This window comes from Enhydra lutris, unplaced genomic scaffold (genome assembly GCF_002288905.1).
Source record: "Enhydra lutris kenyoni isolate GAN:26980312 unplaced genomic scaffold, ASM228890v2 scaffoldscaffold23, whole genome shotgun sequence".
Taxonomy (NCBI): domain Eukaryota; kingdom Metazoa; phylum Chordata; class Mammalia; order Carnivora; family Mustelidae; genus Enhydra; species Enhydra lutris.
This window is the reverse complement of record NW_019154107.1, coordinates 13,195,591-13,209,285: the sequence shown is the minus strand read 5'-3', so window position 1 is coordinate 13,209,285 and position 13,695 is coordinate 13,195,591. Positions and strand designations below refer to the sequence as shown.

Below are 13,695 nucleotides of genomic sequence, written 5' to 3'. Positions count from 1 at the left end.
TAAGTTAGAGCTTGTGGTGTGCATTTCTTTACTCAGTAGCTTAAATCAACCTTGAATTATCTGAATGATAGAAGGTAGAACAGATAAACTCAGGAGGACAGACTTGAGATGGGCTGGACACTATCAAAATTTATGCCAAAGTGTAAAGGAACCATTAATCAGCAGGTTGGCCTCTTGTTAGACTGTACTCTCTTTCTTCCAGGATGACCTTTTCAACAATGTGTTGGTTTGTTGTTTTGTTTTTTTTTTTAACAAAAGTGATTGTGGCCTAAAACCTTGTCATATTACCAATTTAGAGCTGCCTCCTGAGGAGAGAGCCCAGAATGTCACACGGCTCCTACGTAAGCAGGCTGAGGAGGTCAACACCGAGTGGGAAAAATTGAATCTGCACTCGGCAGACTGGCAGAGAAAAATAGACGAGGCCCTCGAAAGACTTCAGGAACTTCAGGAAGCAACAGATGAGCTGGACCTCAAACTACGTCAGGCCGAGGTGATCAAGGGATCCTGGCAGCCTGTGGGTGACCTCCTCATTGACTCTCTCCAAGATCACCTCGAAAAAGTCAAGGTAACATCTATTGCTTTGCTTCAGAGCCTTTGAGACACTCAAAAGAGCTTCTAATCTGAACTTGAGTGCAGTATTTTCTTCTCACCAAGTTATAAATAGCGCCCTTAAGCTTTAGAAATCAGTCTGGCTTTCACAAATTCAAAAATCATCTTGGATGCGCTATTTAAGAGGAGATAGTGATCTAATCATCTCTGTCTTTAGTAATGTGGAATGAAATATTAAAAAGTTACAGGGTGAAACAATCAAATTTTGCTATTAGGAAATGAATTTAAGTGTTTGTACTAAGATGATCTGATTTGTGTGTGTGTGTGCGCATTCTCAGCAAAACTTAGTATCAGAGTAGGGGAAAATACAACACTTAATCAAGATCCAAGAGTCTAGGCTTTGGCCTTTGTGCTAATGAAATTATATGACGTGGGTGAGTTATGGTACTGTGAATTGAGGCTGTTACTGCGGCCCTACCCTTAGAAGGCAATGTATATAATACAATTTTGAGTCATAATAGTCCACTGCAGATATTAGGAAATATCATTATATATTTGGAATACTGTCCCCAAGAACAAAGTTAAATGCCCTTGTGGCACATAGATGATAAATATATTTATAGAGAAAGAATATACATATTTAGGAGTATCATTTTGAAAATCAGCACGTGGAAAACATGTTTGTTCACTCATCTAGCATCAGAACTAACAAAAGTCTTCCCAGGTTTAAATTCAAAAGAAGTGAATTTCTGGGGTGCCTGGGTGGCTCAGTGGGTTAAAGCCTCTGCCTTCGGCTCAGGTCATGATCCCAGGGTCCTGGGATTGAGCCCCACATCGGGCTCTCTGCTGGGAACGGAGCCTGCTTCCCCCCGCCCCCCGCCTGCCTCTCTGCCTACTTGTGATCTCTGTCTGTCAAATAAATAAATAAAATCTTAAAAAAAAAAAAAAGAAGTGAATTTCTGACCTGCACTTGGCATGTTTGCCGGCAGCCTCATTCTGGTAGGTCTCCTCTCCCTGGCCCTCCATGGCATTTTTTCATCCACATTCTTCTTCCTTTATTTTCCTTTATTTTCCTCAATTCTGAAACTCTCCCCACCCTTTAGATGTTGGCACACCCAAGTTTCTAAACTTAGCTCAAGGCCTTTTGTATTGTGTAAACCCTCCCAATGTGAAGTAGAGAGGATGGTGACAAGTCTGTTTCCGGGCAGGATCTCTTTGCCGATCTCCTCACCCAAATGTCATTAGAATCCAGATGCAGCCCTTCGGAAACCAAGGTCATTCATTCTCATGTCTGTCCGTTCCCCTGCTGCTGTCCCCTTTTACCTGCCCTTTCTTCTGTGTTTCCAATGTCAAGTTGCTCAGGCTTCACACTTGCGTTCCTTCCTTAAATCCTTCTACAGTTTTACCGATTGCACTTGGCTACTCATTTTATCTCGGAATATATCTTTTCTATTTTCTCTCCTCTTTTCAACCGGTGTCTTGTTCTAGCCCTCAGCATGTGGTATTCAGATTATTCTATCATACTTCTTTAAATCCTGCGCCAATCCCATCTTTAATCCCATGTTCTGGCATATCATAAAGACTACATTTTCTTCCTTCTTTTTTTTACGTTTGTATTTAAATTCCAGTTAGTGAACATACAGTGTCTTATTAGTTTCATGTGTACAATAGAGTGATTCAGCACTTCATACAACCCCTGGTACTCATCACAACAACTGATAAACACTGCATTTTAAACATTTGGTTAATGAATGAGTGCATGAGCAGTTTCTTTATTGGATGTCTCCATTATCCATCCTCTTCCAGCTCCAACCCAAACCCGTCATGGGAGACTGCGTGCCTGAGAACAAAGTCCCAGGAATGAAGGGGGCAGATGGCCCTTTTCTTCCTAGCCCTGGTTGAAATTCTCAGTTGTGACTCCCACCCTTCAGGCCATTCCATATACTCTGTCCCTAGCACCCCTTTACCCAAATATGCCAGCTTTTCTCCTAAATCTTTGCCTTTGCCAATGCTCTTCTCTTGGCCTGGATTACCCCCACCTTATGTGCCTGGTGATCTCCTACTCAGCCCTCAAGGCCCAGCTCAAATGGCTTCCATCTTTGTAGTTTGTCTTCCCACTGAAGAGAAAAATGGCCCCTAGTCAGTGCTTTCAGAGATCAACTCACATCCTTCAGCTGTCACACTTACATTTCCCATGTATTGTCGCTGGTCACTTAAAGCAAGTTTCCCAAAAAGTTCATGCTGTGTATATTTGAAAGCCCAGCTACTAGCACAGCTTCCACAACATACGAAGGAATCTACTTCTGCTTCTTTGTTCGTTCACTCCACTCTTGTTTATGAGCCACCGGTGATACAATGTGCTGTTACACGCAGTTGTGAATGAAGCAGACTTGGTCTTTGTTCATATGAAGCCTGTGGTCTAATGTTGAACTGATTTCATTAAATTAGTAGGTGGAGATTAAGAGACGATTACAAATTTGACTATATAGCTTGGAAAATCTCTTCCGCCCTAACATCCTGAGACCCTATGTCTTGCAATTAAAGCAATGGTTAACATTGCTGGCTACTTGGAAATTAAAATAATCTTTTGAAATATATTGCCTTGTGTTTGTCAAGCATTAAAAATGGTACTTTTATTCAAAAATATAGGAACTGCCTTTTTTTAGAATCTGCCCCCAAAATGACAAATGAAGTTTAAAAAATATCCCAAGGGATCCAAACTAGTTGATAAATTAAGTGGCCAAACCTATAGGCTTTACAGTAGACATAAGGGATCCATTCTTAGCCGTATCTGCCACACAGGCGCCTTTGTAGTATTCTGAGTATGGATGGAAAATGTACGCAGCATGATTCAGTAACAAAAAAATCACTCCAAGTAGAACAGCTCCAGTACCAGCTGACCCTTACTGAAGCCTGTTTGCATTTTTCCTTTCACTTCCCTTCTCTTACCTGGTCTTGATCCTAAGACGGAGTTTATTTCCCACACCTTCATTGGTAAGATGCTCATTCTGATCCTAATAACAACAAAACCTAGATGCACCCACTATTCCTTTCTAAAAGAGCTTATACATGCCAACGCTTCAAATAAATCCATTTTCTCTGTTGCTTCTCAACAACACTGGGTTTGAAACTCTGAAGATTTGGTGGTGGTAGTTTACAGGGAGTGAATTTTATTAACTGAAACTTACTTTGAAAAGAAGTAGAAGAGTACTTAAAACCACTGTTCCCATTTTTCTACACAGCAATTTAAGCCCTCGGAGGCTCCCTGCTGTAGGGAACTCCAAATTGATAGCTAGGCATGTAGCCAGAGAGCATTTTATTTCCCCACTTCAGTTCATTTTCACCACCCCTAGTGACTCTATTGTAATACCCACCTCCACTCTCCTCTTATTTGTTAAAGAAGTTACTATACAAGTTAACTGTGGCATGCGTTTTTCTGTGGGATTGAGCATTATGTCATTTCATTAGCAAATGTGGCTGTGTAATTTGGTGAAGGGATAAAACAGCAAAACAATGTCCTGGGACTCTTTGAAAGTGGCATTGCTGCTGGCTGATCATCTTCAGCACAGTGTACCTATCGTCAATCCATAGACACGAACGCAGTGTCAGTATTGACTATTTAGCTCACTAAGAGAATCTCAACCTTCCAGATAGATCTTCCATAGGAATAACCCCTAGAATAAAATAAAAAATGTAAACGCCTCTTTATTTTTAAAATTCAGAATTTATACTGCTTATCAAATATTTCAAGGACGCAACCGTGATTTCTCCTTTAACTGGAAATAACACCACTGCTTCTGTGACTGCACAAATATTCTTTCTTTCCTTACAGTAACAAGGAATAGGAAGAGCTCCTTGAATTACTAGGTGCCCTATTTATATCTGTAAGTGGAATATATGCAGGTTTTAAGAAAGCAGAATGACTTTGTTTTTTTTTTTTTTAAGATTTTATTTATTTTTTTCGACAGAGAGAGATCACAAGTAGGCAGAGATGCAGGCAGAAAGAGAGAGGAGGAAGCAGGCTCCCTGCCAAGGAGAGAGCCCAATGCGGGGCTTGATCCCAGGACCCTGGGATCATGACCTGATCCGAAAGCAGAGGCTTTAACCCTCTGAGCCATCCAGGGGCCCCAAAAGCAGAATGACTTTGGAACCTATGGTCTACGTATGACATTTTCGTTCTTGAGGACAACTCCCGTATGAAAAAGTTCGGGAGTTGCATTCGCTCCAAGTTTTCCTTTTTGTTCTAATCTACCCTGATTTCTTTACACAAAGTGGTACATCATTCTTGAGCCAGGAATATTTCACTGCCCTTAGTTTGCCTGTCGCCTTGAAACACAGTTTTTCACACCATCACCATAATTAAACTCCCCCAGGCTGCCATTTGGGATTATGCAAATTTGTTGCAGCTATGTAGTTATTTCCTTTCTTTTTTTTTTTTTTTTTTTGAGACTTTTACATTTCTTCCTGCGAAAGGTCAAGGACAGGGATTCTCTGAGTTTTTCCTTAAGTTCTCACGATGAGATGTTTGGATTAGCTCTTTTTGGAATTATCCTTGAGAACAATGCAGTAACATGTGTAGTAGACCAGGCACTATAATGAAGCCACCATGCCATCCCGACTTATGTGTGTTTAGCATTCACATCTAAAAATGTAAGAAGATAATTGGCAAATGCATCTCTTCAGGCTCACCATCCTGAGTCCCCATGGCTTGGTTTATTTGAGAAATTTGTCAATGAAATGCTATCTCGGACTTTGACACTGAAAAAAGCAAGTATGTTTCCTCCCAAGAGGAATGTAAAATAGTAGAAGCTTTCTGCCATGTTCACTCAACTCTCTCTTCCCTTACTGCTTTTCTTATCTTAACTCTGGTTCTAATGTTTTATTAGTTTTGCTTATATTTGTCATTTTTATAAGCCAACTTTCAACGCTTTCTTGTATGTGAGTTTTAGTGAGAAAGCTTATAACCCATTCTGATAGAGTTGGGGATGCGAGGTTAGATGGAACCATCACAAACAGGGCAGCCCTAAGAATGATTCAAAATATGAGTGGTCTCTCAACACCAACTAAAGAAATGATTTCTCCAGGATGAACAAGGGTCATTGCCCATAATTGGAAAAGTTCCCTAATATTTTATTAATGGCTATAAACTGCAAATGAATTGCTCTGTGGAGGCTTTTGTTATTTTCCTACAAATGCTATGTGTATTAAGTAGATTTTAAGAAAAAAATACAAACGAAAAAGATGTAAATGTTTATAAATCTGGGTTACATATGGAACTAGCACCTGTCATACAAAGTAACCTGGGTTTTATCCTGGGTTTTTTTTGTAATCCCATTTTTTAAAGCATGCATCTGTGATGTTGAAGAGCATATGATTTGGCCTTTAATATCTTGGAATATTTCTACAAGAAGGCATATTATGGTAAAACCTTATTTGCATACTTTAAAAGTGTTGCATTTATTTTTTAAAATAGAATGGTCATTGTGGGCTTTAATAGAGCTTAGAAACTAAAGCAGGGACTCGTCATTTTAAAAATCCTGACCAAATTATTTGTTCTGTGTACAATAAATTGTAAGTTAACGTTCCGGGAGAACTTATTCCTCAGTTCCCATGTATTCTTTCTCATTTCCTGCTTTGTTTATAAAGCTAACAGCAAATTACTGAGGACAGCAGTGTCGAATCATGTTTCTTACCCAAGGCATCTGATTTTAGCGAGGGCTGTGTGTGTTTTAAAAGCCTCTACCTCAACTTAGGCAAATAGAACCTTCCTTTACCATGCTATTCCCATCCTGCCTTTGAAACTTCTGAAAAGCCAGTGCAGAGTAATTGTTTCAGGCATCTGCTTAGCATACTTTGAAGTGCATATAAGTTCTTTTTCCTTTCATTTGAACCCCAGCTGTCTTCACCGAAGTCTATAATCAATCTGAATTAAGTTGTCCTACTTCTCCTAATAAGTCTCTTATTAAGTTCTGCATCAGCCTCTTAGGGAGACTTAAAAGCTAATTCATGTAGAATTGCCATTTTCTACTAATTCATTTGTCAGCTCTCCAAATTCCAACGAAAACAATTGCAAAGACTATTAATTTGGCTCTTCATAAACAACTTATGTAAGTGTAGTATACATTGGAACTGAGCAAACGATTTAAAACAGTGGGTGGGAGGAAATGAGTTGATGACATTCAACACGCTCTCTTTTTGACTGTTTTGAGATGCCATCTACTTTCAAAGCATAAAGGCCTTTATTTAGTAAGAGAAACATCCTTCTGCTTTTACTTTCATAAATAAGATAATTACTGAGTGAACTTTGCTTAAAGATAGGGAAAGGCTTTAGAACAGTTGGAAGAGGAACATGGTTTTTTTTTTATTATTGAACTTATTTTAATTTGGACTTCTTTGTATTCCTTTGATGGGCTGTGATAAAAGAGCTAGAATTGGTTACCATTGTTGTTGCATTAAATCAGAGCTGTACAGCTCCTCTTCTGGTCATGGGATATTTAGGAGAACATGGATAATCAAAATGTTCAGCTAATGAGTTCATCTGACATTATTCTGCTAAGGAAGTATTTAATTAGATAATAAAAATTTCTCCAAAGAATGTCATCCTTCCTACTATTTGAAAACAAGCATATCAAAACCTGATCCTTTAATATGCCAATCCTGTTTACTGAGGATTTACTACAGAAGCTTTGTTTGTGGCTGGTTATAATTATAAATACTATTCCTCAAGAGTCTTAGATCATAAAAAGACTCTTCAAAAGTTTAAGTAATAGACTGTCAGCATTAACGGATCTTGAAACTCAGTCATTCGTTCGTTCATTCATGACATGGTTAAAACCTATACCCAGAGAAGTCTGATGTCATTATGGAGTATGAATGTTTATTTCATGAATAAAATTGTATTGGGGGTCATATTAATGGCAGCTTAGTTTTTCTCGACATATTATTATACGGCAACAAGCCGAGGGAACAAGAATTTATATTAGCTTGTGCATTTATATGCATGTACCACATAACAAGAAACAGTTTGGAAATGTGTGTTTTACCTGACATTCCATAGTTCCTTTAGAAAATGGAAGCACATAGCGAGTGTATATTTTCATTCTCCTTTGGTGTCTACCAAAGTCATAACAAGTTTAAAGTTCACAACTATGTTACTCTCCTACTGTAAACACAAGAAGGCATGACTTGAGAACAAACAACCCAAGGAATAGGCTCCTGCTGTCACATTTGGCTATTACAATTTTCAGAATTACACGGGGAACATAGGCACCAATGTTATTGGCTTATACAACCTTATATTAATGAGGTTAAACAATGGCATTGAATAATTGTTCTTGGTAAACCCAGTTCTCTGGGTATTATGGGAACACATGTGCTTATGAGACTAATGTAACCCTATGCTTTGAAGACGGTTAACTTTTTCATAATAGGAAGAGTCCATTTTTTTCATAGTAAGGTTATTTTATACTAAAATAATATTTTCAGTTACATTTTACAGAGTGCTTCTCAAACTCTTCTACTTCTCTTCTCTTAATGGCCAAGGAGTTGAAGCCTACTATCTTCCCCTCCCACCTGCTTACCTCCTTTTACCAGGAGCATGAAGTTCCTTTGAAGTTTCTTGTTTTATTTTTTTACATCTCATGTCGGTTTTGTGATCTTCTCCATAAGGTATTAGTTCTGTTTGAATATGGAAGTGGTTTTCTCCAAAATCTTAAGTGAATGAATCCCCCAGGACATTTACCCATGGGTATGAAAACATAATTTGAGAAACGTGATATGAAAAAATGCCCAATTTGTGCAGGCAGCCTTCATCTTTTTCCATCAGCTTCTTTCTTTTATACACATCCACAAAGAGTAGATCCTTGCCATTTCAAATTTATCTTTTGCAGTTTTTATCTGATCACTATGACCCACAAGGTCCATGACTTAAAGAAGCTTTTTGTAATTTTGAGCACGTATTCTTTGAGGCTTCTGTGCAGCAGTCAATTAACTAATGACTTTACTTCTGTTATAGGTCACGTTCCCTGGAAACAGACCCTGAGAACAGGGGTCTGGGTGCACATTGATTTATAAAGAGTGTGCGTTCAGGAGAAGCCTGTATGGGAGTTAGGGAAACATAATAAGGGAGAAGAAGAGCCAAGCAAGTATGCCACCTCCAGCCAAATCTGGCTGTGTCCTGATCCACATAGAGAGAGTGCTGGCATACACACCGCACAACAGGGATGTCCTTTCACACCCCAGGTAATCCCTGGGGGAGTGGCCGGCAGTATGCTGGTAAATATGGATCAGTTAGCTCTGAGGTGGAGTGAATGCTCATTTGTAGCATTTTCCAACGGTGGGGTCCCTAATCCCACTGTGGCAGATTCAGGCTACCAACGTAATCTCACTGAATGCAGAATTGGGAAGAGAAACACACAGTGGACTGTTGAACTCTGCTCCATCACACTGTTGACTGGGGCCCACTACTGGAGACAGAAGTTACCTCCTGAGCCAGGAATATGTGTTGCTTCTTGGGCTCAGGGGCTCCCATCAGCAGAGGTCACCTTTCTGAAGAAGAGAGGCAGCCATGAGATGCTGGTGGCCATTAGTCATTGCAGGGAGGACAGATGCCCAGACCAGGGAAAGTGTCTCCTACAACCGTCCAGGGACCCTTGTAAGTCATTCAGCCTCTGCATCTCGATGTGGCCTTCTTAATGCTGTTTAGCTCTTGCCCATGCAATAATTATCTAGAATCAATGAAGATTTTGTTTCTTCATGAAAAATCTAGCTTCCCTCTGCCCCACCTCCTAGGTACTTACTGGAATTGATAATGAAAGAGAAGAGTTAGGGGCGCCTGGGTGGCTCAGTGGGTTAAGCCGCTGCCTTCGGCTCAGGTCATGATCTCAGAGTCCTGGGATCGAGCCCCGCATCGGGCTCTCTGCTCTCTAGGGGAGCCTGCTTCCTCCTCTCTCTCTGCCTGCCTCTCTGCCTGCTTGTGATCTCTCTGTCAAATAAATAAATAAAATCTTTAAAAAGAAAGAGAAAAAAAACAAAACAAAAAAAAAAAAAGAAAGAGAAGAGTTAATGAAAAGGTCTAAAAAAGGGATGATTGTTAGTAAGAAAATGACTTCATAAGTGACTTGGGCTTCATAGATATGTAATCTATAAGTGTCTGAATTGATCAGATATTTATGCATTTGAAGACTTGAGTTACTGAGACATAGTCATTGAGAATGTCAAGAATTTTCTATGGCTGTGGTTGTCACCTTAGTGAGCATCAGAATCACCTGGAGGGCTTATGGAAACCCAGAGCTTCCAATTCAGGGGTTCTGGAACACAGCTGCATTTCTAACTAGTTTCCTGGTGATGGTGATGCTCTTATTCCAGGGACACTTTAAGAGCCACCATTCCAGGGGCACCTGGGTGGCTCAGTGGTTTAAGGCCTCTGCCTTCGGCTCAGGTCATGATCCCAGGGTCCTGGGATCGAGCCCCGCATTGAGCCCCACATCGGTCTCTCCACTCAGTGGGGAGCCTACTTCCTCCTCTCTCTCTGCCTGCCTCTCTGCCTACTTGTGATCTCTGTCTGTCAAATAAATAAATAAATCTTAAAAACAAAAAAAAGAACCACCATTCCATTGTGAAGCTGTTATATTTATACATATATATATACACACACACATACATATATATGTATGTATATATATACACATATACATACATACATATATGTAAAATAATATATATAATTTATATATAAATATATAATTATATACAAATTATATATAAAATAATATATAATATATACATATATACAATAAATATATACATATAAATATTATACATATAAATATATACAATAAATATTTTGTTTATTGTTAATAATCAGTTCATCAATAATTCTTCCATAAATATATCACTTATTCTTTTGTATTTATCAACATCCAGAACATTTAATTCAAAAATGAATGCAGGCACATGGCCTTCTGTGATAGTGACTGATAGCTTAGGTAGAGAGCATAGTTTCACTCAGAAACCTTGAAATGAATAATGACCTACCCTTTCTGAGTCTCTCTTGTGGAAGACATTTGCGATTATTTATTCCAATTTTCCTATTAGTATTTTACTGGCACTCAGACAATTTGGGGGCTGCTTCAGATGATTTAGAGGTTAAATTGCCTTACCACTGTTGATACTTCAAAATTAAGATATTTAGTCACATAATTTTTAACTCTGTCTACATGTTATCACATTCACCAATGACAACAATTAAACTTAAACATTCTTCTCAGATCATCTTCCTCTCCCTCTGCCCCTCTAGCTCATGCTCTCTGTTTGTCTCCCTGTCTCTCTAAAGTAAATGAAATAAATCTTCAAAAAAATTCTCAGAATTTCCTGCTGAACATACAGAGTATAAGTAAATATAGAGTTTCTGAAATTGAAGACCTTCAGAATAGTTGGGACTATTCAACTTTTGAAAATGAAAACCTGCTTGTTAGATATGAATACCGGGTAGATTATACAGGACTCCTACATTTCATAACTTGTCACCCCATTTGAGGCTCTGTGTTCAGGGGAGGAGGATATATGTGTGGGGAGATGGAGACAGATATGAGGTGGTACTGGGAGAGCAATGGGGAGAAAGCAGGAAGTAGAATGAACTGCAGTGACTGGGGAAGGGGGATTTTTTTTTCCCCCAAAGGTGGTGCAAAATCAGTTCATTAAATGCCTGTGAAAAAAAATTCATTGTTATGGTGTGGAATGAGTGGTATATGTACAAAGAATCATGGGATAAATATAATAGAAACAATTGTCTTCAAATATGCTTTGATATTAAAAAAGAAACATTCCAAACAAACTTTCCCCTTTATTCTGTGTTCCTGGCAGGAGTAGGGGCGGGGGTTACATTAAAAGTAATTTGATTAATGTTCAATGTGAAATTGAAATAACTATGTATAAACCCACTCAAATCAAGTATACATTAAATAATTGAGTTAACTGAATTAGGCAGAGTAAGGGCACATTGATTTTCAATGTTTTTAAAAATTGGTCCACATATCATTGTTATGTTTTTGTTTGTAAACTTCAATATTTATTAAGTTTCCACGGTGTATTCAGTCCTGAAATGTCAAACTCTCTTAACCAGAATGAGGCTGGAGAATCTAACACTAATATAGATTTCTATTTCCTTTTAAAGAATCGATTTTTATGGTGAATTTTTTTCTTCAGGCAGCAAAGAGCCTGCTGGTTCTGTTTCAAAGCACATGTTTTTAGAAGTCTTATTCCCTGGGATTCCACATTATTATGGACTCAGTGGGCTAATTGAGAACTTTTTCCTACCAGATATTCAGATCCTATCATCATGATCTTAACATGGCATTAAACAAGTTGGCAAAGAGAATAAAGTCAGTTTTTCAACCATATATGCCAAAGTATAGTAATTAAGTAGAAAAACTCAAGTGAATGTAGGAAGTAAGCAGTATATATTGGTTTGTTTTTCAGAACCAGTGACAAAGCAGCACTGAGTTTCATCTTACCGACTGATCTTCCCACTTTAAAACATTTTAACCCAGTTTGGCATCTATATATTGCTGTGAACTTAAATCCTATTAGGTCTTAATTAAATAATTACCATTTAATCACCCCGTGGTTTAAGGCTTTTGTGCATCCCAAGGACAAGTAGGCCACATACAACAACATTTCACCCACTTCCCCCTCCTCTTGTCAGTTTGCTGTCAACGTCAACATATTTCTAGCGGGGACAAGGCTAAAGCCAGAGAATGGTTCATTGTTATCAGCCTACACAAACCCGGTTACTAGAATCACCACAAGGGTTTCCCAGTAGAATGGTAACTTTTGTGCATCCAGGAAAGCATAAAATTAAAAGAAACATAAGCTAAACAAATGAGCATAAGTTCCATTGATCCTTTGGCTCACACAGGGAATAAAATATTACCTTTGGAAGCACCCTGACATTTTGTTATAAAGGTTGAAAGAAGACATTTCCAAGGTTGTCTCAGTGTTGAAATTGCCTGGGGGTTGGGGTTGAGTGTCAGATGCAAGATGGGTCTTAATGAAATCTGACCCACTTTGACTTTCAAAAAAAATCTTGAATTCTTAGTGAAAAGGTTTTTTTCAGATTTTAAAGCCTTTTTTCCAACTGAAACAGTATTCTCCTTTAAATAATCGATACAGCATCACTCACTCAGATTTTTGAGGATGCTGTCATACTCCTCTTTTGAAAAAGGCAAAAATCTATTACTATTAAAGTGTGATGTCTTTGTTACTTGAATACTAATCACCTTTTTCTTAAAGCTAGGTTTGGCCAATGACTTTGAGGTTTTGTTTTGTTTTGTTTTGTTTTGTTTGAAATAATATTTAAGTACGTTGATTAGCTTGACACTTAGACACATTTGTGTAAGTAGTAATTTATTCATCATTCACACATACTTAAGTGGACATTATCATGATAGCAGTTGTCAGAACAGAACACAACAAGCTATGAATTTAGCTCTTATTTTAAGATGTTATCAGAAAAATCAGGGGAATATCTTGAAAAATGAAAGTTCTCAATAATGTGAAAAACAGGGAGAACTGAGTCAATTCTTGGTTCCACTTAAGAGGCTAGATCTTTTGCACACACATGTATATATTGAGATAAAAATAATAGCCACTCAGGTGCCTGGGTGGCTCAGTCAGTTAAGCATCTGACTCTTGGTTTCAGCTTAGGTAATGATCTCAGGGTCATGAGATCGAGCCTCACATCAGGCTCCACATTCAGTGCAGAGTCTGCTTATCCCTCTCTCACTCTTTGTGTCCCTCCTCTCTCTCTCTCTTCTGCCCCTCTCCCCCTCCTTAAAATAAAATAAAGTCTTTAATAATGATAATAATAATAGCCACTAATGTTTCTGGCGGGACAACATAGCTTGCAAGCAAATACGTAAGACTTTCTTTTTAGCCAAGGGATATAATGAAATGAAGATGAACCATTGTAAAAAATTTACCAGTCTGATTCTTAGACATACTGTCGCATTGATTTTGAGGAAGAGAATCTATTTTATGTTCATTTCATATCTTAGTCTTTTGTTGTTCTCTTTGTAGGAAAGAAAGGTATTTTGGAAAGACTAAAACCATTTATTAAACTCAGGAGCTACAATAATCTGAAAAGAA

The 13,695-nt window shown here is 38.3% G+C and overlaps 1 protein-coding gene across 1 annotated transcript in view; it reads left to right on the top strand.

Annotated features, from left to right (window-relative positions):
• The window catches only part of LOC111150534 (dystrophin), a 2,087,545-nt gene that overhangs the window by 1,746,625 nt on the left and 327,225 nt on the right, over positions 1–13,695 (top strand). Inside the window, exon 59 of the mRNA XM_022508030.1 lies at positions 297–565. Coding sequence (XP_022363738.1) covers positions 297–565 — 269 coding nt within the window. The remainder of the gene's footprint in view (positions 1–296; positions 566–13,695) is intronic.